Genomic DNA, 19,364 nt, shown 5'->3' on the forward strand with positions numbered 1-19,364 from the left:
TACCTTCTGGATTTTTTGAATATGTACTGCTGTTTCTCTAGCATGTAGAAAAAAATGGAAAATACCACTTCGTTCAGCTATCTATTTATAAAATGAAGGTTTGATTCTGTGCTTTCCTTTGGGATACGTTGTCATTTCAGCTTGTAAGATTTTTTGGGAAATAACTGTAATATTTATAATTAACTTTATAAGTAACTTTATCTTATTAAATTAAGTTATTAATATAAAGCCAGTTGTCCCACTGTGTATTTTCTACATTTGATTGACTTGACTTCATATGTATATTTAGTGTACCTTGGGTTTCCACTTGGGAATCTCTGGTTTTAAGGTCAAGTGAAAAACAGGTTAATATTTAGGAGGAAGTGAGAGCTGCACTAGTAGATGGTTAGACCTTCCTTTGTTTTGAATGAGAATGACTGATGTCGTAGCCCCGTAGAGAAGGGTGAGTTATTTTCTTGAGGTCCACGAAGCCGATGAGGTGCCTTAATGGGGCTAGAATTCAGCTTTGTGAACACCCGTTGTTTGGTTCTCTTTGCCTTACTACAAGGCGGCCCTCAGTTTTCACCTAGACTATTCTTTGCCTCGCTCCTTACATCCATCATACTCGCCTCCTTTCTCTTTCACGCAATCTGTCACTTTCCTATTTGTGACTGTTCTGTCAGCTTGAAATGCTATTTCTTCAGCCCTTCAGATTGCTGACTCTCATTGTATGTCGTGTATTTAAAACAAAAACAACAACAACAACAACAAAAACAAAAACACTGCTCAGGGACTCGGGAGCCCGGCGTGTCAGTCACTGTTCTGCCTCTTGCTTACTGACTTGTTAAGTTACTTCACTACTTCTCTGGCCTCGTTTCCTTCATGGGTAAAACAAGATGAGATTCCAGATCTGTGTTTCTTTCTCAACTGGGGATTTTAATCCCCCCTCCTCCCCTTACAGTTAACAATGTCTGGAGACAGACTTTAGGCTGTTACAGCTCTGTGTGGGGTCACCGTCATCCACTGGGTAGAGACCCGGGGTGCTGCCCTGTGTCTGCAATGCACAATGCCTGTCGTAGGACAGGCCACTACGACAAAAGAATTATCCAGTCCAAAGTGTCCCTAATGTCGAAATTGGGAAACCTTGATTTAGATCTGTGGTCCATTCCTGTTTTCTAATTGAAAATGTAAACATTTAAATTACTTATTTCTCATTGTTAGTAGCATTTAGGGATTATTAAATACAATGTGTTTTTTAAACATTGTTTTTCAGTAATATTTGGTGAAGATGTTGCCTTTGGTGGAGTCTTTAGATGTACCGTTGGCTTGCGAGACAAGTATGGTAAGTTAGTATCTTTATATATGAACAGTATTCCTGTAGAACTTTTACTTAAAGATCTTGAAAATACAAAGTTTGCCTGTTAAAATGTTTGCCGCATCCTTATTGTACCGATGGGTTCCTTTCGTTTCCTCGGCCACCCACAGACTCCTTTGGCTTAGATTTCCCCAAGCGTGTTCTAACTGTAGCTTCCCTCTGATCTAGTTCATATTATACATATTATAGATTCCAAAATAGTCTTCATTAAATGCATTGTTTGTCACATCCTTCATGCTCTGGGAATCTTTGACCTCTTATTGCTGTCTACCTTAGCCGATTTCTTTTGTTTTTTTAAAATTAATTAATTAATTAAATTTAGTTGGCTGCATCAGGTCGTAGTTGCGGCACATGGGATCTTTCATTGCAGCGCACGGGGTTCTCTCTAGTTGTGGCGTGGGCTCAGTAGTTGCGGCCCATGGGCTTAGTTGCCCCGCGGCATGTGGAATCTTAGTTACCCGATCGGGGATCGAAGCCACGCCCCCTGCATTGGAAGGCAGATTCTTAACCACTGGACCACCAGGAAAGCCCCAACCCCAAGAACATGGATTACTCTTTTTTGTTTTGGCCACGCTGTGGGGCATGGAGGACCTTAGTTCCTTGACCAGGGATTGAACCCACGCCCTCTGCAGTGGGAACACAGAGTCTTAACCACTGGACCGCCAGGGAAGTCCCCTACCGTAGCCCATTTCAGTCCCATTGCCTCTAGTTCAAGGTTCTGCCCTATTGGTCTCTGTTAATAGATTTCAACTTTTATTATCTGCGATAGGATTCTCCAGAGAAATCGAACCATTAGGATATATCTATGTGTGTATAGATATGTGTGTGTATATGTATATATGTATTATATATCTGTATCTGTATCTATATTTATACTTTTATCTATATTTATACCTATACTTATATCTATATTGAGAGAGAGAAAGTGAGAGAGCAAATGAGAAAGAGAGATTTATATTTTAAGGAACTGGCTCACACCATTGTGGGGCTCGCAAATCTGAAATCTGTAGGGCAAGCCAGCAGACTGGAAAACCAGGCAGGCTTCAGGACAAATGTATTCTTGTTTGGGAAACCTTAGTCTTTTCTCCTAAGGCCTTCAAGTGACTGGATGAAGCCCATGCACATTAAGAAGGATGATCTGCTTGACTTAAAGTCTACTGATGTAAATGTTGATCACATCTAAAAATACCATCACAGCAGTATCTTAGACTGGGATCTGACAGCCGGGCACCATCACCTTGCCAAGTGGACACCTGTCATTAACCATCACATTATCCTTCCACATGTTTCATCCCTGCCAATCTGTGTCTTTTTGCCTGGCATGTGATTGATTTTTGCCTATTGCTTTCACTCATTTCATTTGCCTCAGACTTAAAACCATCATAGAATGCATATTCCTCTGTAAGGAATGTGTTTCAGCCTCTTACTGTTACGGGTGACTTTGAGGTGCTTTGACCTTTCATTTTTTTCCTCAGCTTTATCTAATGTGGAAATCAAAGCAGTTAAGTTTGGGGAGGAGTTGGCATCCGCCTACTGTCTTACCTTTGCCGCTGCCCTGTAAATCTCCTGTGTGCAGTAAGGAGTGAGGGGCCTTAAGATTTTTTTTTTTTTCTAATTGTAGTTCCTTCTTGTCCCACTCTTCTCTGAGGTTATACTTGCATCCAGGAAACCATAGTTGAATCCAGGAAATCAAGTGTCCCATCCCACTTAGCAGGAACTCTCAGGTGGTTCTTTTCCCTTCCTTTACAGCAGTTTCATTTTTCTGGGTCCTGTCCCTCTGCTTTCTCCTAGCTGTCTATTTTAACAGCTCTTTAGAGTTTGAGATACTTGGACCAATCTCAGTTCTCTCCAGCTAATTCTGACTCCTAGAGATTTTAGATCGTAAAAAAGAAATTAAAAACCTTGGGCTTCCCTGGTGGCGCAGTGGTTGAGAGTCCGCCTGCCAATGCAGGGGACACGGGTTCGAGCCCTGGTCTGGGAAGATCCCACATGCCGCGGAGCAACTGGGCCCGTGAGCCACAACTACTGAGCCTGCGCGTCTGGAGCCTGTGCTCCGCAACGAGAGAGGCCACGATAGTGAGAGGCCTGCGCACCGTGATGAAGAGTGGCCCCCGCTTGCCGTAACTAGAGAAAGCCCTAGCACAGAAACGAAGACCCAACATAGCAATCAATCAATCAATAAATAAATCTTTAAAAAAAAAAAAAAACTTTATACATTTGATTTCAAAATGCATATGCATCGTAGAAAATTTGGAAGATGTAGAAAAGCGTAAAGAAGAAAATAAAAATTGCCTAAACTACCAGAGATAACCTAGAGAAAACCACTGTATGTATCTTGGTATTGTATACACTTCTAGACCATATTTGAATATATTTGAATATATTTATATATATTAACTAATATTTAAAACATAGAACTATGCTTTTGCTTTTTTCTTAGGATTTTCATCTCTGTTTACATTGCCCATCTGTTCTTGCATGCTGTCTACTTTATCCATTAGAGACCTTAGCATATTAATCATTTAAATTCCCAGTCTGATAATTCCAGCATCCCTGCCACGTCTGGTAATGATGCTTGCGCTGTCTCTTCAAATGTGTCTTTTGCCTTTTGGTGTGCCTTGTAATTTTTTTCTTGATAGCCAGACGTGATGCACTGGGTAAAAGGAACTGCTGTAAATAGGCCTTCAGGGGTGTGGTGGTGATGTGTGGGGAGAGGGGAAGTGTTCTGTAATCCTATGATGAGGTTTGTCTTTAGTGAGCCTGTGCCCCTGGACCGTGAACTTCACAAACATTTCTCAGTTTTTTCTCCCTGCCTCAGGTAGAACAGGGTGGCTGGAGTGAGCTGGAGTTGGGTATTTCCCTTCCCCCAGGTCAGTTAGGTTCTGATGATACCCAGTAGGTTGGGCTCTGGTTAACTAGTTTTATATGACTTTTACTTAAGGAGGGAGTGCTCTGGCATATTTCAGAATGGTTCCTTGTTCACTTCCCTTGCTGGAAGCACGAGGGGATTTTCTCCGACATTTACTGTGGAAACCTGATTGAGCTCCTGGAGGTAAGCCTCACAAAATTGTGGGGAGCCCCTGCGACTTGGTCCCTGGAGGTTTTAACTCTCAGACTTGTCCACACAGAACCTCCAGCAATTCATCAATTACAGCCCAGGTTTCCTGCCCCAGCTCTGGAAAGTTGAGATTCCCTGTATTCACCCATCTGTCTCTCCAGTCTTGGGGTCAGCAGTTTGCCCTATGTCCTCACCTCTCTAAGGCTCCAAGAAGAGTTGTCGATTTTAGTCTATTGAGCTTTTTACTTGTTAGGATGGAGTGGCGACTGCCAAGCTCCTTACATGTGGGACTGGAAACCAAAAGTCGGATTACACTTTTTAAAAATTAATTAATTAATTAATTAATTTTGTCTGCATTGGGTCTTCATTGCTGCGCACATGCTTTCTCTAGTTGCGGTGAGCGGGGGCTACTCTTCGTTGCGTGGGCTTCTCATTGCGGTGGCTTCTCTTGTTGTGGAGCATGGGCTCTAGGTGCGCGGGCTTCCGTAGTTGTGGCATGCGGGCTCAGTAGTTGTGGCTCGCCGGCTCTAGAGCGCAAGCTCAGTAGTTGTGGCGCATGGGCTTAGTTGCTGCACAGCATGTGGGATCTTCCCGCAGCAGGGCTCGAACCCGTGTCCCCTGCATTGGCAGGCGGATTCTTAACCACTGCGCCACCAGGGAAGTCCCAGATTACACTTTTGTAACTAGTCTTATCTGTATCTACGCTGAGCAGGCTCTAGCCCTCACTGTTTTGCCCTGCCTGAGCCAACGTGGTGGCATGCCACATGCTTTACAAAGCTGGCAGGTCTTCTGTTGGCTTCTGCCCAGGTTCTCATCCAGGGCATTTCATTCCTGTCACCTGTGCTCACACACTAGCGACTTATGAATTTCTATCTCTGGTCTAGACCTCTGGCCTGAGCTTCATCTCTGGATTCAGTCCCCCACCCCTCCACAATCTTCTCCTCGGTGTTCGGGTCCTTTCAGACTCAACATTTCCAAACTTTTCAAACTCAGCTGAATTTATTATATCCTCCCAGCAAATCCATGCCTCCTACTACATTTCCTATCTTGGTGAATATACCACCATCCACCTGGTTACTTAAGCCGGAAACGGGGGAGGTCCTAGTCTCTTCTCTCTTTCTCATTCTCCATGTCCAGTCAGGTCCTACGATTTTATCTTCAGAGTTTGTCTTTTTTTTCTTTTCAATTTAGAGTGTTACTTTTACATTTTTTTTTAAATGAATTTATTTATTTATTTATTATTTGGCTGCGTTGGGTCTTCATTGCCATGTGCGGGCTTTCTCTAGTTGCGGCGAGCGGGGGCTACTCTTTGTTGCTGTGCGTGGGCTTTTCATTGTGGTGGCTTCTCTTTGTTGCAGAGCACTGGCTGTAGGCGCACAGGCTCAGTAGTTGCGGCTCGCGGGCTCTAGAGCGCAAGCTTAGTAGTTGTGGCGCACGAGCTTAGTTGCTCCGAGGCATGTGGGATCTTCCCGGACCAGGGCTCGAACCCGTGTCCCCTGCATTGGCAGGTGGATTCTTAACCACTGCACCACCAGCGAAGTCCCTAGAATGTTACTTTAAAAAATTTATTTTTATTTATTTTTTATTTTATTATTTTTTTATTGAAGTATAGTTGACTTACAATGTTGTGTTAGTTTCAGGTGTACAGCAAACTGATTCAGTTACACATACGTATATATATATATATATATATATATATTCCTTTTCAGATTCTTTTCCCATACAAGTTATTACAAAATATTGAGTATAGTTCCCTGTGTAGAGTTTGTCTTTAATATGGCCTCTCCTTTCTGTTCTCACTGCCCTGGAGTTTCACTTCGGATCCCTGATCATCCCTGCTCGGACAGTTTCACTGCTTTTCTTAGTAATCACCCTCCCTTCAGTCACTGCCTGTTGCCAGTGTGATCATGCTGAAATGCACATTTCTTGGCAGAATATGCAAAAGACTTTGAGATCTGCTCCCTCCCTACCTACCTGGCCTCATTCACTTTATTCTTCATTAATATTGAATTATGGGACGTTTTCCCTAAGCCCTTGTGTTTTTCATCTCTCTTCCTTTGCACATGCTATTTGGATCTCTCTCCCCCATCTGATTCCCTGGGAAACTCCTATTTCACCTTCAGTCACTACTTTATCACTGTCCAGATTTTTCATCTTTTACATATTGCAAATTATGTTGTAATTGTCTTCCCACGAGATCTCTGTACCAGACAACTTCTCAAAGGAAATAGACATTTAAATCGTGGGTTCATCCCTAGCTCCTAATATAGCATCATGCAGTACTTATTGAGTGAATGTTGTTGAGTGTATTTACCCCTCACTCTTGTCACCAAGACAGTGGCTGCTGCCTCTGAAAGGGGGTTTCCTTATATCTCCCTTTAGTGATTTTTAGTTGGTCTGATTTTCTTTAAAAATAGCTTAAAACAGGGAGAAACTAGCTCTCACTAGAAAAAGTCCACTGCCCATAGAAGGCGCTGACAGATTTATGTCTTCATGACAAGGGGTTGGGCTAATTAACAGCTAATTAATTCTTAGCTTTATTGTCAGCAGCTGTTGTGAATTTTTACACTAGCTTTAGGACTATGAATTCAAATTTTGAATAATTCCAGGTTGATCAATACGAACAATGAAATCACCACCACTTTCTCTAAGAGGAAATGAGCTTCCGTTTTCAGGAGTGAAGAACAAAGGAAATGGTGAAGAGAAATCTACCCAAACAGAACTTTTTGTATATTTAAGAAATAGCACAGCTTTTAAAAATAATGCTCTGCTCTTTGAGTATAGGCTGGGAATTTTAAGCTATACACGAGCATGCTTGGCTTGGTAGTCTCTTTTTGAAGTTAAAAAAATTTGTATTTACTTAATTTAAAAAAGGTTTGAAGTATAGCTGATTTACAACATTGTGTTAGTTTCAGGTGTACAGCTTAGTGGTTCGGTTGTACATATTTATATGTACAAATCTATTTTTTTTATTCTTTTTCATTGTAGTTTATTACAAGGTATGCAGTATAGTTCCCTGTGCTATACAGTAAATCCTTGTTGTTTAAAGACTTTGTATTGAAAAGAATGAAAAAGATTATGCTGATATAGTTGAATACATTGCATTGAATGACATAGCAAGCAACCCTCTTGTGGGGGATTGATTCACTTCCTGGGGAGAGCTGGATGTTGAGAAGGGCTCAGCCAGTAGGTGGCAGCCTACACTTTGAAATGAGACTGTCTCCGTTGGCCTTGTATCAATACTCTGGATCTGCAGAGAAGCGTTTTAAATTCCACCAGAAGGGAGAATTTGAAGGATTGCAGGTTACTGACATAATATTGTGATGCCGAATACTACTTAATATTAAAAAGAAGGAACTGACTCATTAGGGACAATGCTATTTAAAAAAAAGGAAGGGAGGTAGAGCTCTTTTGTACCCCAGGTTACACAGATGAGTGTGAGTTTAGCATCACCGAACTGCGTTTCTCCTTCCTTGTCCTTTGACAGAACAAAATAAAGAGCGTGCTGGGAAATTGAAAGTAGAAGAGCGTAACCTCATAAACACATGGCATTTTTAACCTTTTCAGGGGAACAGTGGGTGGGACTGGGGGTAGTTCTAGGGGAGCAGGGGATGGGAGAGGGCCATTAAAGGCAGTTGATTTTTAGGGTAGGGTGTGATTTTATGTTGAATTCCACACATCCTTTCATTTATGTAAGTCACTGAGACGGAGTCTGCATGTCATGTACAAAACCTGCCCTCATTATTGTCATTCTCTGTATGAGAGAGTGTTTGTGTATGTTTTATTCAAATAAGACTTTGGTGTGTCAGGTTCAGGGCACGTTTTTATTTAACACTATCCTGTACTGCAGTGAATGTGGCTGGGCTGTGGTCCCCAAGGCTGTATTTTGTTCCACTTATTGGAGGAGACTCAGGTGAGAAAAGGAACAGCAGAGGATTTGCTGAATTAACCTACAGGCCTAAACGTCTGCCTTTTCATGGGATTTGATGTTTTTCCATTACTCTCTTCATTGCTGTCCACCACGACTGTGGCCTGTCGTAGCAGCTTGGGAAAACGAATATAACCACTTACTTGTTTTCTTATGTAAACATCGGAGAAATTGTAAAACCAGATACTTTATGACACTGAATTCAGGAAGGAAAACTAGGACAGGCATGTGGAGAAGGCGAGTTTTTGTCTGTAATCTGCCAATATTTGGGAGTTGACTTTGGGCCCCAGTATCCTCATCAGTAAAGTGAAAGTACACGTTTAGGTATTCTTTATGCTTTTATCTTTTTTAAAAAGAGGAACACATTTGCTTTATGCTTTGATTTCCTTTACATCTAGAGGTTTTATGAATATAACAATTGTTATGTCATCTTAGAACCGTGGGCTACATTAGGCACTTAATTTTCTCTTTCTTTTTTTTTCAATTTTATTGGAGTATAGTTGATTTATAATGTTGTGTTAGTTTCAGGTATACAGTGATTCAGTTATACATATACATATATTCATTGTTTGTCAGATTCTTTTCCCATATAGGTTATTACAGAATATTAAGTAGAGTTCCCTGCGCTATACAGTAGGTCCTTATTGGCTATCTATTTTAATATATAGTAGTGTGTTTCTTAATTTTCTCTTAAGAAATCCCTTTTCCAGTATGATAAGTTTTAAATGTGGAGGCTGAAGGCAAAATCTTTTGACAAGTCTTATACTTTCAGCAGAATTAGGAAATGAACATCTTCAACAGAAAAAGTGACCTTGCGTTATATGTTCCTCCAACAAAGAAAGGGTTACTTGAGTAATAATCATACTCTTGTATTTCGTGTCAGGTTCCACTGAATAATGGTAACCTGTGAGATGGGATTTGGCCTCTGGGCAGTTGAAACTAATTTTAGTGGGAAAAAAAAAAAAAAAAACTTGGTAAACTAATGATAGTTCTTCAGGAATAGGTTTATTTCCCCTATGGAAGTATATACATTTATGACTTCAGGGCAAATTGAATACCAGATACAGATTGTAAGATACCTAACTCTTCCATGAATTTGGAGTAAAAACAGGAATTCATAAGATGGTGTAAACTTTTTTTCTAATATGCTTAAAAAATATTTTAAAAGGCTTGAGAGTAGCTGTGTTTTTCTTTCTTCTTAAAAGTCAGTCACTTTAAATTGCTCCTGTTATTATAAGGCCCCTTTGTTTACTTAAAGTACACATGTGGGAAAACTAGTTAAAGAACATGTTAAAATGCCTTTCTTTTCATCCAGTTGAAGGAGTTACCCTCAAAAATGGGATGAAGATATTATTGGCATATACTTTATATTAGTTTCCCTTATATATTGCTTTAATGTCCTTTTGTGAATTTTCATTGCAGAAAAAAAACGGTTTTAGAATCTGCTAAAATTAGAATTGGTACAGACGGTCACTGTATTTCAATTTCTTTAAAAATCAAACTGAGTATCCTCACAGTAGGCATGTTGACCAGTGGCTTAACAAATAACATTTAAGAGAGTAAGGTATTTATTTTGTAGGGTATCAGGGCTGGAGAGAAATTGAGTATATATCTAGTCCAGCAATTCTCAACTGGGGGTGGTTTTGCTCTTCTGGGGGCATTTGGCCGTGTCTAGAGCCATTTTTGGTTGTCACAACAGGGGGTTGCCACTGGTACGCAGTGGGTAGAGGTCAGAGATGCTGATAACTATCCTTTGGTACAGAGGGCAGCCCTCCAAACAAAGAATGATCTGACCCCAAATGTCAATAGCTCTGAGGTTGAGAAACCTTGCTCTAGTTCTTCTCCACATAATGTAGAAACTGAAGTTCTGAGAGGTTAGATGTTATCAAGTTGCCCAGCGGCAAGTAGGTGAGCCAGACCCAGAAGCCAATTCTGAGCTTTTGGTACTACATTGTTTTTCCTTCTTATTTATAAATGAGCAACTCATTGATATAAAAACATGAGAAATATAAGGAATGTATAAGGAATTTTAATAAACAAAGCTCAGGGTTTTTGATTATTCATGAGGTAAGAGGCAGCTAGTCATCGATAATCCATATTAAAAAGTTTTTAACAATATTTTTTGTGACTCTTGTGAACAAGTTTTTTGATTAGTGCATTAAGTTGTTCTGAGGTGGCAGCTGGTGCTTTGACTTCTTTTTTTTCTTAGTTGATTAAATAATAAATGTTAGAGCTGCCAACAGGTGTTCTCTTTGACATTTTAAGCATCAGAGTGTAATGCCCTTAAGCCAGTTTTTCTCAACCTTATTTGGCAATGGCAGGCTTTTAAAATGATCAGATGTGAGCACCAACAGGGGCTTAGGAGATGGGCTTGGGCTAAAGTAGACCAGGAGAAATGGGAATATAGATCATTCTGGTCAGAAAGTATAAAATTGATTCATGTATCTTTTTAAACATCATAATTAAGAATTTGAAAAATGAAACTATATCAAGAACAACGTAGATTAAGAGAGAGTAAAAGGTCTCTTATTTTATATTTTCACTGTCAAGTATGACATATATCATCTGTCCATTTGATATTAGGGATGTTGTCTCTTTGTTAGCTTCCTAAATCTGGTGCTGGGTCATAAAAAAATCCTCTTCTAGACCGGTACTTTTAACAGAGGGAAAAACACAAACTTTCTTCTTCAGCATTTAGTTTTTCCTGGATTTGGATGCAGTGGACATTTTTAATTGTTTTAGTTGGGACAGCTCACATTGAAGCAAGCGATTTTTTTTTTTTTAACTTTACTTTTCATGGGTTCAGAATTGTTGCTCATTTGATTCAAGTCTAATTTTTGAATTATAAGGCTTTTCTTTTTAGATCCCAGAAATGATCAGGGGCAGAAGGGGACCAGTACAACCATTTTTACATGGGCCGTTCAGATTGCTCAATATCTGGGAATCCCTGGATTCTCCCACTCTCTTTTGTTTATCTTAAGGAAACAGGTCACAAACCCATTAAATTACAACTGAGAAAGAACTGCTCTTTCTTCTAAAAGTAGCATGGCTGGTGGCACGGCAGCTCTATGGCAGCTTAACTTTGACAGGCTTGGATATCGAGCTATTGTTGTCACTTACCTGTCTCAGGAGGTTTGAGGCTAAATGTGTAGGTTATTACATAGCTAGGCAGTCTGTGCTTCAATTCTAACTTGGAATTCCACTGGCCAGCACCTTCCATGCAGTTATAAAGTCACAGAATAATTAAATTCACGAGGAACAATGATTTTCTAGTCAAGTTGGGAGTAGCCAGTAAAAACAGCCCTGCACGGAGGACAGCATTCATCGTCATTTGCGAGATCCTTGTGGAGCGAGGCCTTCTATGTCAAGCCAGAGAGGTGGGAGCCCAGTGCTTTGTTTTCTGTTCCCATTGAGTGGAGAGTTCTCAGTTGCTTAGATTGGCAGAGGGGATGGGGGATCAGTTAGGTAAATGCTGGTGAGTGTCATGCGCTAAGGAATCACTTGGGAAACCTGTTGGACAAAAAGTTTTTGGTTTCCGACTGAGCAGCTACACCCAAAGGCAGCTTCAGCAAGGAAACGCCTGACCTTCTCCAGGGGCATCCAGTCAGCCCTCTCCCCCCGAGGGCCTCTGGCCACCAGCCAGAAGTGGTGGCATGGGGCCAGCCTTAAAATTAGCCAAAAGATTCTTTTTCTGTAGTTTTGGCTTCTGGACACTTAAGCAAAGTTGGTAATAAGAGATTTCTCCTTATCTCTGTTTCTGGGCAGGCTGCTCCTTTTAATCCTCGTCTTTTTCTCTTCTGGTTGCTGCCAGCTTGGAGTCCAGCAGAAACAAAGAAACTTGTTTCTAAGCCAAAAGGGAACACACACAAACACAGTATTACATTCTTAATTAATCAAGAGCCTGTAGACGCTGAACTTGAGCATTTTGTTCTTTAAAAAGGGAAGGTTCCTCAAAACTCAAAAGGAACCTTTGCTATCACTTTAGGAACGCGTTAGTTCGTTAATCGGATAGCGAAAGGGACACATGAACTGGCATAAGCCCATTATATCAATTCAGATCTGAATTAAACACCGATAGACATTAAAAAGCTCCACAGCGTTCGGAACAAATTCCTAAGTCCAGCTGAGTCATTTGCCTGAAGAAGGCAACTTTTCCTTTGTTAAATATTCTACAGAGTTTCTGCCCAGGGACCTTCTAGCTTTTAATTATTCTGTACATATATATCAAGGTTACAACTCTGCTCGCAGTATTTAACCTTTATACAAAAAGAGGAAACGATTAGATATCGTGACATCCAGTTATTGCACTAGCTGTGTTCTTCTAAATGGCTTCCTTCACCCCACAATCTGTTGATAGTGACTCAGGTGGGGAACCAGGAACCTCTAACCTACCCAGTCTCTCCTGATTTCTCTCAGATACTTAGAAGCAGAATTTGAGCCAAATAGTCTCAGTGAAGCGTTGCACTCACTCAGTTCTTGCCAAATTACCTTTATTTGCCTTCTGACCTAGTTCCTGCTATTTCTTTCTGCAGGCAGAAGGCAGCTCACCACGCAGCTTTAGCTCCCATTATACTTAAGGATTTCGGTAAAGCAAAATTTCAGTACAGTTTGTTCCCAGTGTTCCCAGGCTGGGCGATCCTTAGGTGATTCATTTTACTGAGGGAGCGATAGCCAAGTTACTGAAAACTCTTCCCTGGTTTAAATTTCCTGGTGGCCATGGAGTGCTGCTGTTGTCACTTATTTCCACCCCACTTCCCTTTCTCTCAGAAAAATCTCTGTGGTCCAGGGAATTATAGGATCAGAGAACAGACATGGTTCTTTGGAAGAGCTGTAGATAGGTACATGGCTTTCAGTGGGAGAAGAGTCTAACATACCAGGATTTCCTTGCCCAGTTTTATTGCTGCAGGTACCCTTCTGGTATGATTTGTGTCTGTCTGTGGACTCATGTTGGGGGGGTCTTTGTTCAACAGCAGGACCCTTTCCTCCCTAATTTCTGCAGGGCCGCTAAGGGATCAGGCCCAGTTGTTAGGCTTTGGTGTATTTTCTTTTTTCCTCTTGTGGGTCCCTCTGGTGGAGGCTTTATTTAGCAGTTAGTAACTGTATTGCCTTGCCTGTCCTCTCCTCTGTGTGTGCAGCCATAAGTGGGCTGGTGTCCAGCCTCTGGAGAACAGCCAAAGGAAGGAAATGAAGAGGCTCTGTTGATGGTGCAGTGACATGGGTCTGTGGTCCCTGACTTTGCTAACATGGTGGTATCAGGGGTGCTTGAGGCAACTTTAATCTTTACCAATTCTCCCAACCACCTCATGCGTACGTACAATCTGAGTAAAAATGATGGGCTAGCTATGAACGTGAAAGATCAAGACAAGTCATCTGCCTTTAGTCTCTAACTAGAATGCTTCTCCTATGCTCCTCCGATATAGATATTCTGGAGCCTCTGTTGCCTGGCAACTTCATCAGTTTCTTTGGGTCAGTTTTATGATTTCTGCAGAAATGGAAGGTTGCCACTCAAAATAGCCCCGGGTCAGTTCAAGCGTGTGATATGATTGCTAGGCCAGCCGTTCGCAAGTAATGAATAATGAAGGCAGCGATGGGCTGAATTACACTCAATGGAGAAAGGCTGGCACTGACTGTTACCATTGCCACATTGACTAATGGGCACAGGAAGCAGATGGTTAGTATTAATGTGTCATCCGACAAGTAGAAAAAACATCCCCCAACTTTGTCTTAGGCTGAGGCACTTCTTTAGTATTTCCTCAGATTACTCAGGTTATTTTCCTGGGTTCAGAGACCAATGCATTAGGCCCCAGAGTTTGTTGGAGACGCCATGTTAGGAGGGCTGGTGCCTTTCGGTTGTGTGTGTACGTATGTGGGGTAAGTGTCTGACGTGGGTCTCCAGACAACAACACTACTCACTGCCCAGCACTGCTACTCAGCCGCGCCTGTAGGCTACAATACTGATGCTTCCGTTTCACCCCAGACATTCTGAGTTACTGGTCTGGGGATGTGGCCGGGGTGTTGGAGTTTTCGAAGGCCCCCAGGTGATTCACATGCGCAGTCAAGTTTGAGAACTACTGTTCTAGAAGATAGTAAAAATTTTAACATATAGTTCCTGCCTTTAAGAACATCCAGTACACTTGGTAGACCAAAGCATCATCCCATGGGGAGTAAAATAACAGTTTAAGAGTGAAATAAAAATGTGAAATGATGGAAGACGTGCCCAGCAACTTTCTTCTATTTAGTCCAGAATGTAAATGACAGGGTGAATGAAACTGTGTGCTGAGAATTTTGTTGGAAAATGGTGGCCGAGACCTCTGGAAAAAGAGACAATTGGACGCAGATAGCGATATTTGTTTCCTTTCGAACTCCCACTAAAATGTCTAAGGATCTTCTTTTGTAAAGGCCTAAATCCGTAAAGATGGGGAGAATGGGATTGGAGACGACAACATGAACAAAATGTTGGAAGCTGGAAGGTCAAGGGTGTAATAAGCTTGGAAAAACAGAATCCGGAATGGGCAGCGGGGCAGCTAAGAACCAGCCTCGCTTACATCACAGAGTTACGCAAAGGCTCGGGAATTGGCAACACCAGCACCTCTGGGAATAGGAGTGAAGGGAGGTGGTGCTCCAGCATAAGGAGAATTGGTTGAAAGTCTTTTAAAGAAGACCTCAGATCTCCAGCATCCCTTCACCACCTGGCAGAATCCTGGAGGTTAATGCTCCATGGAGAGGGTAGATGTTGACCAGCTAGATGTAGGGAGGCCGGGAATGTAGTCTTTAAGGTGTGTGGATATGTGCTTGGCTAAAACTCCGGGGTTCTGTTACTGTAGAAGAAAGAGAGAATGAATATTGGGGAATAACTTGTTCTCAGTACTATGCCTATACATACAGGTATTTGCTCCATAAGTTTAATATTATTAGTAATGATGATGGTGACAACAGTAGCTACAAACTCTTAACTGTGTTTTCTACGTGCCCAACCCTGTTCTAGGAACTTTATATATATTAGTTCACTTAGTCCTCACAATTCTGTGAAATTCGTTCTGCTGTTATCCCGTTTTGCAGATGTAGACACTGAGGCCCAGAGAGGTTAAGTCACTTCTTCAAGGTTCCAGAAGCTTGAAGAACCAGGCCTGAGACCTCATCTACCCGTGAAGAAAGCTGACATTGTGATAAAGCTTCAGGAAAATTTGATTTCAAATTAATGTTGTTGAATGTACTGCTTTTGTGTTCTCTGTGAAAGAAATTATTCTAATATCTGTGCTTGAGAAGTAGAAGGGATATTGCTAGTTTTATAAAACTTCCATGTGTATACAAATTCAACTAACATTAGAATGCAAATTTAAGTTAACCTTTGAAGTCTATTTTTTGTTTAAAAAGGGTTCACATATTTTGAATCCTGTTGTAGAAGCTGGTAAATGACATAATCAAATTGGTCATTTAGGACCTAACTGTGGCCACAGCCTTGGGGAGCTGGGAGACTAAAGGCGGGGAGACCAGGAGTGGGATGATTGTTGATTACAGAGGTTCTTAAATTTTAGTACACATCAGAGTCACCTGGAAGGCTCGCCCCATCACAGGTTACCAGGTGCTATCCCCAGAGTTTCTGATTCAGTAGTTCTGAGGTGGGGCCCAAGCAATTTTACTTCTAGTGAGTTTCCAGATGCTGCTGCTGTTGGTCCGAGGACCACAGTTTGAGAACCACTGCATCTATCTGAGAGGTAATGAGAGTCTAAACCGTGGCAGTGGGGGAAAGATGGAGTCAGGAAGGGGTCAGTGAAGAATTAATCAGGGACACTTGATAGGACTTGTGATTCTTTGCAGGTGGAGGCAGATGGAGAGTAAAGGATTTAGAGCAATTGTCAGGGGTTAAATATTGAAATATTGACTGCAAAGTTTCCATTGGGTATGCAACTAGAAGGCCATTGGTGACTTGTGACCTAAAAAATAAAAGCAATTTTCATGGAAAAGTGCGGTGAGAAATAGATTAGATGACTAAAGCTTTGAGGAGGTATGATTATCCTGTAAGAGCTTATAGAATATAGATTTCTTTAATTCTGAAACATTGGATTGTACTCTGTACCATTGCTTATTTTAGCTGGCCATCTGGTTTGGACCAAACTAAAGGCTTCATCGTGTTACACATTGTGATACTTTCTGGCTTTCCCCTGACCTTTTGTTTAAAAATGGATCTGCCATTTAAAAAATATTAATCCAGTTTATTTCAAGTGAAACTCATCCTTCTGAATGTATGCATATTGGTTTTAAATCAGGGAGCAACTATTTCCCTTTCATTTCATTATGTATGGTGACTTTCAAGCTGCCTCTTGGATCCTGCTTATGGATTCTCGAAACAAGCCAGATTGAAAACTTCAGAGCTATCAAGTTCTGATGGTTCTATCTTGGGGTTTCTCTCACTACCGTTTCTACTGTGATTGACAGAGTTCACTCCCTCCTCACTTCTTTTTTTAAAAAAAATTTTAAAATTGAAGTACAGTTGACTTATAATGTGTTAGTTTCTGGCGTACAACAAGATGATTCAGTTATATAAAAACACACATTCTTTTTCATATTCTTTTCCACTATGGTTTATCACAGGATACTTAATGTAGTTCCCTGTGCTGTACAGTAGGGCCTTGTTGTTTATCCATTCCATATATAATAGTTTGCATCTGCTAATCCCAGCCTCCCACTCCATCCCTCCCTCCCCCCACCCCCCTCCCCCTTGGCAACCATAAATCTGTTCTCTATGTCTGTGAATCTGTTTCTGTTTCGTAGATAAGTTCATTTGTGTCATATTTCAGATTCCACATATAAGTGATATCATATGGTATTTGTCTTTCTCTGTCTGACTTACTTCACTTAGTATGATCATCTCTAGATCCATCCATGCTGCTGCAAATGGCATGATTTCCTTCTTTTTTATATGCCCTCCTTACTTCTGATCTGAGTGATTATAATCTTTGTCATGAGTCTGTTGTAACTCTCTTCCCTCCTCTAGTTCGTGTTATATACATCTGTGAGATTAGCTTTTCCAGAATACAGCTCTGATCACAATACTTTCTTGCTTAAAATCTTCCCCGTGTTGAATGGTAAAATCCAGTTTCCTTAGCTTGTGCTTAAGATCATAAATGGTCTGGCTTTGAATTTTCTTCCCAACTTTAGTTTTTTCCCCCATACTCTTGGCTGTGTCCACACTGCTCCCAGTTGCCCCTCTGCCTATGTGATGCTGTTTCTGCCCCTCAGAAACTCCTCCTCTGCTTCACATCTGACCTGTACCACCCCTCCCAGCTCCTCGTCCTCAGCCTTTACCACCTAGAAGTAATTTCTCTTGATTGTTCTGTCTGTTTCCATCTAGCACTGCATCGGTAACTCATATACTTTGAGTTACTTTGTCCCATGTTTTACTTATATTTACAATTCATCTTCCTATCTCCCATGAGGCCCAGAATAGTGCCAAGCATGGAAATTGGTTGAATGACGGGAGGAGTGGGCAGCCGGTTGTCATGACTCAGTGCAGATAAAGTGATGATTCATTTAACTGCCACAGCAAAAGTATTACATATCAGGAAAGACTTCTAATGGGATTTTTTTTTAAAGCTGCTGTGAGTGAGGGCTTAGGGACCTCTTTTAAGGATCGTCTGTCGACTTTGTCAGATCTCTTCTCAATCAGAAATCTTTTTTATTTAACTTAATTCTTAGTGTTTGACTGTGTCCTAGATATTTCAGTGAGCCGGCCACTACTCTGATTGTATGTGGGATGTCACTATGGCAAGCTTATTAAGTACTGCCCGGATGACACGTGTGTACATATATGTGTGGCACATATCCATGAATGTCTGTTTTACCTGAGATTAATACGGTGAGCATCTGTGTTTTCCCGCACAGTGGTTATTAGAGGGATTCATGGGTTCACTACTCTGCTTAATGATCTATACCAGTTATTTTCTACTTTTTGGTATATTCCATTGATGTTTTCTGATTCTGCTTTATTATCGTTGAAGTATGAACTAGAAAAGTGCTGTACACAAGTACTTAGATTGTAGAAGTGATGCGCAGGTTTTGTTCATAATCATTGATTTTAGAGGAAAAAATATCTAGAGCTAGCAGAAGAAATGATAACGCCATGGGTTATAAAAATTATTAAATATTTCAGATTTAGAAGAGAATGGTATCATTGAATCTTCAAAACTAACTTCTTTTTGGCTGAACATCAATCATTTGGGGCTTTTAAACTGTATTACTTTGGGGACCATATTAAGGATTGTAATTATGGTATCCGTGTTTAGCTCTGCCTGTATGTGGACCTTGAATTATTTCTCTAGCCCTGTGACTCACAGATACTTTAAAAAGAGCTGATAGAGTTAGTGAATGTTGTTTATTTTCTGGTTAAAACTGGTCCTTCATTCTCTTGAGCTTTATTTTATTAATAGCTCTTCAGTTCGGACTTAGAATTGGTTTAGTGTCGACTTTCTCCTATTTACAAAGGGGAAAGTTCATTTATTTTTTTGTGCTTCTTTGTCATGCTGTTCCCTTTGCTTCTGAGAAAAGGGCACCGACCTATTTAGATAGGGACCTTTAGGCTATTTATAAAGCAAGGCAGGTTAATTGAAATTGAAAGCTCGGTAATGTCCTCCTCGGTGAATGACGCACATGGATGATGTCACGTGCTGTGTGCCCTTCTAGGCAGGAATCAGCTGGAGGAATTTGTGTGCTTTGAGCTCTGGTGTTGACGTAGGTGCTGGGTACGGATATGTTTTAGGAAACATCTCATTTCCATATAAATGAAGGAAGATTAAAACAATTTTTTTTTAGATGGCTTGCCCTGAAATTCCAGCTGGTATCACAAGGATGATGAAAATATTTCTTTTGACGATCTGGAAAAACAGCTTTGGTTGTATTCAAGCACAGTGAAGTCATCACAGGTTTATTCCGAAATACTTACTGTATTCATTTATTGGAATCTGTTTATTCCAGCATCAGCTGTGTGTATGTTTATTTGAAAAAACGTTTTTAGTGTGTATTTCTCT

General features: G+C 40.9%; 1 protein-coding gene across 3 annotated transcripts in view; it reads left to right on the plus strand.

Annotated features, from left to right (window-relative positions):
• BCKDHB (branched chain keto acid dehydrogenase E1 subunit beta) overlaps positions 1 to 19,364 on the plus strand; it is a 239,403-nt gene that overhangs the window by 13,033 nt on the left and 207,006 nt on the right. For all 3 annotated transcript variants that reach the window (XM_061206726.1, XM_061206727.1, XM_061206728.1), the window contains one exon: positions 1,253 to 1,321. In XM_061206726.1, the coding sequence (XP_061062709.1) occupies positions 1,253 to 1,321 (69 nt within the window). The remainder of the gene's footprint in view (positions 1 to 1,252; positions 1,322 to 19,364) is intronic.

Source organism: Eubalaena glacialis, chromosome 12 (assembly GCF_028564815.1).
Source record: "Eubalaena glacialis isolate mEubGla1 chromosome 12, mEubGla1.1.hap2.+ XY, whole genome shotgun sequence".
NCBI classification, from domain to species: domain Eukaryota; kingdom Metazoa; phylum Chordata; class Mammalia; order Artiodactyla; family Balaenidae; genus Eubalaena; species Eubalaena glacialis.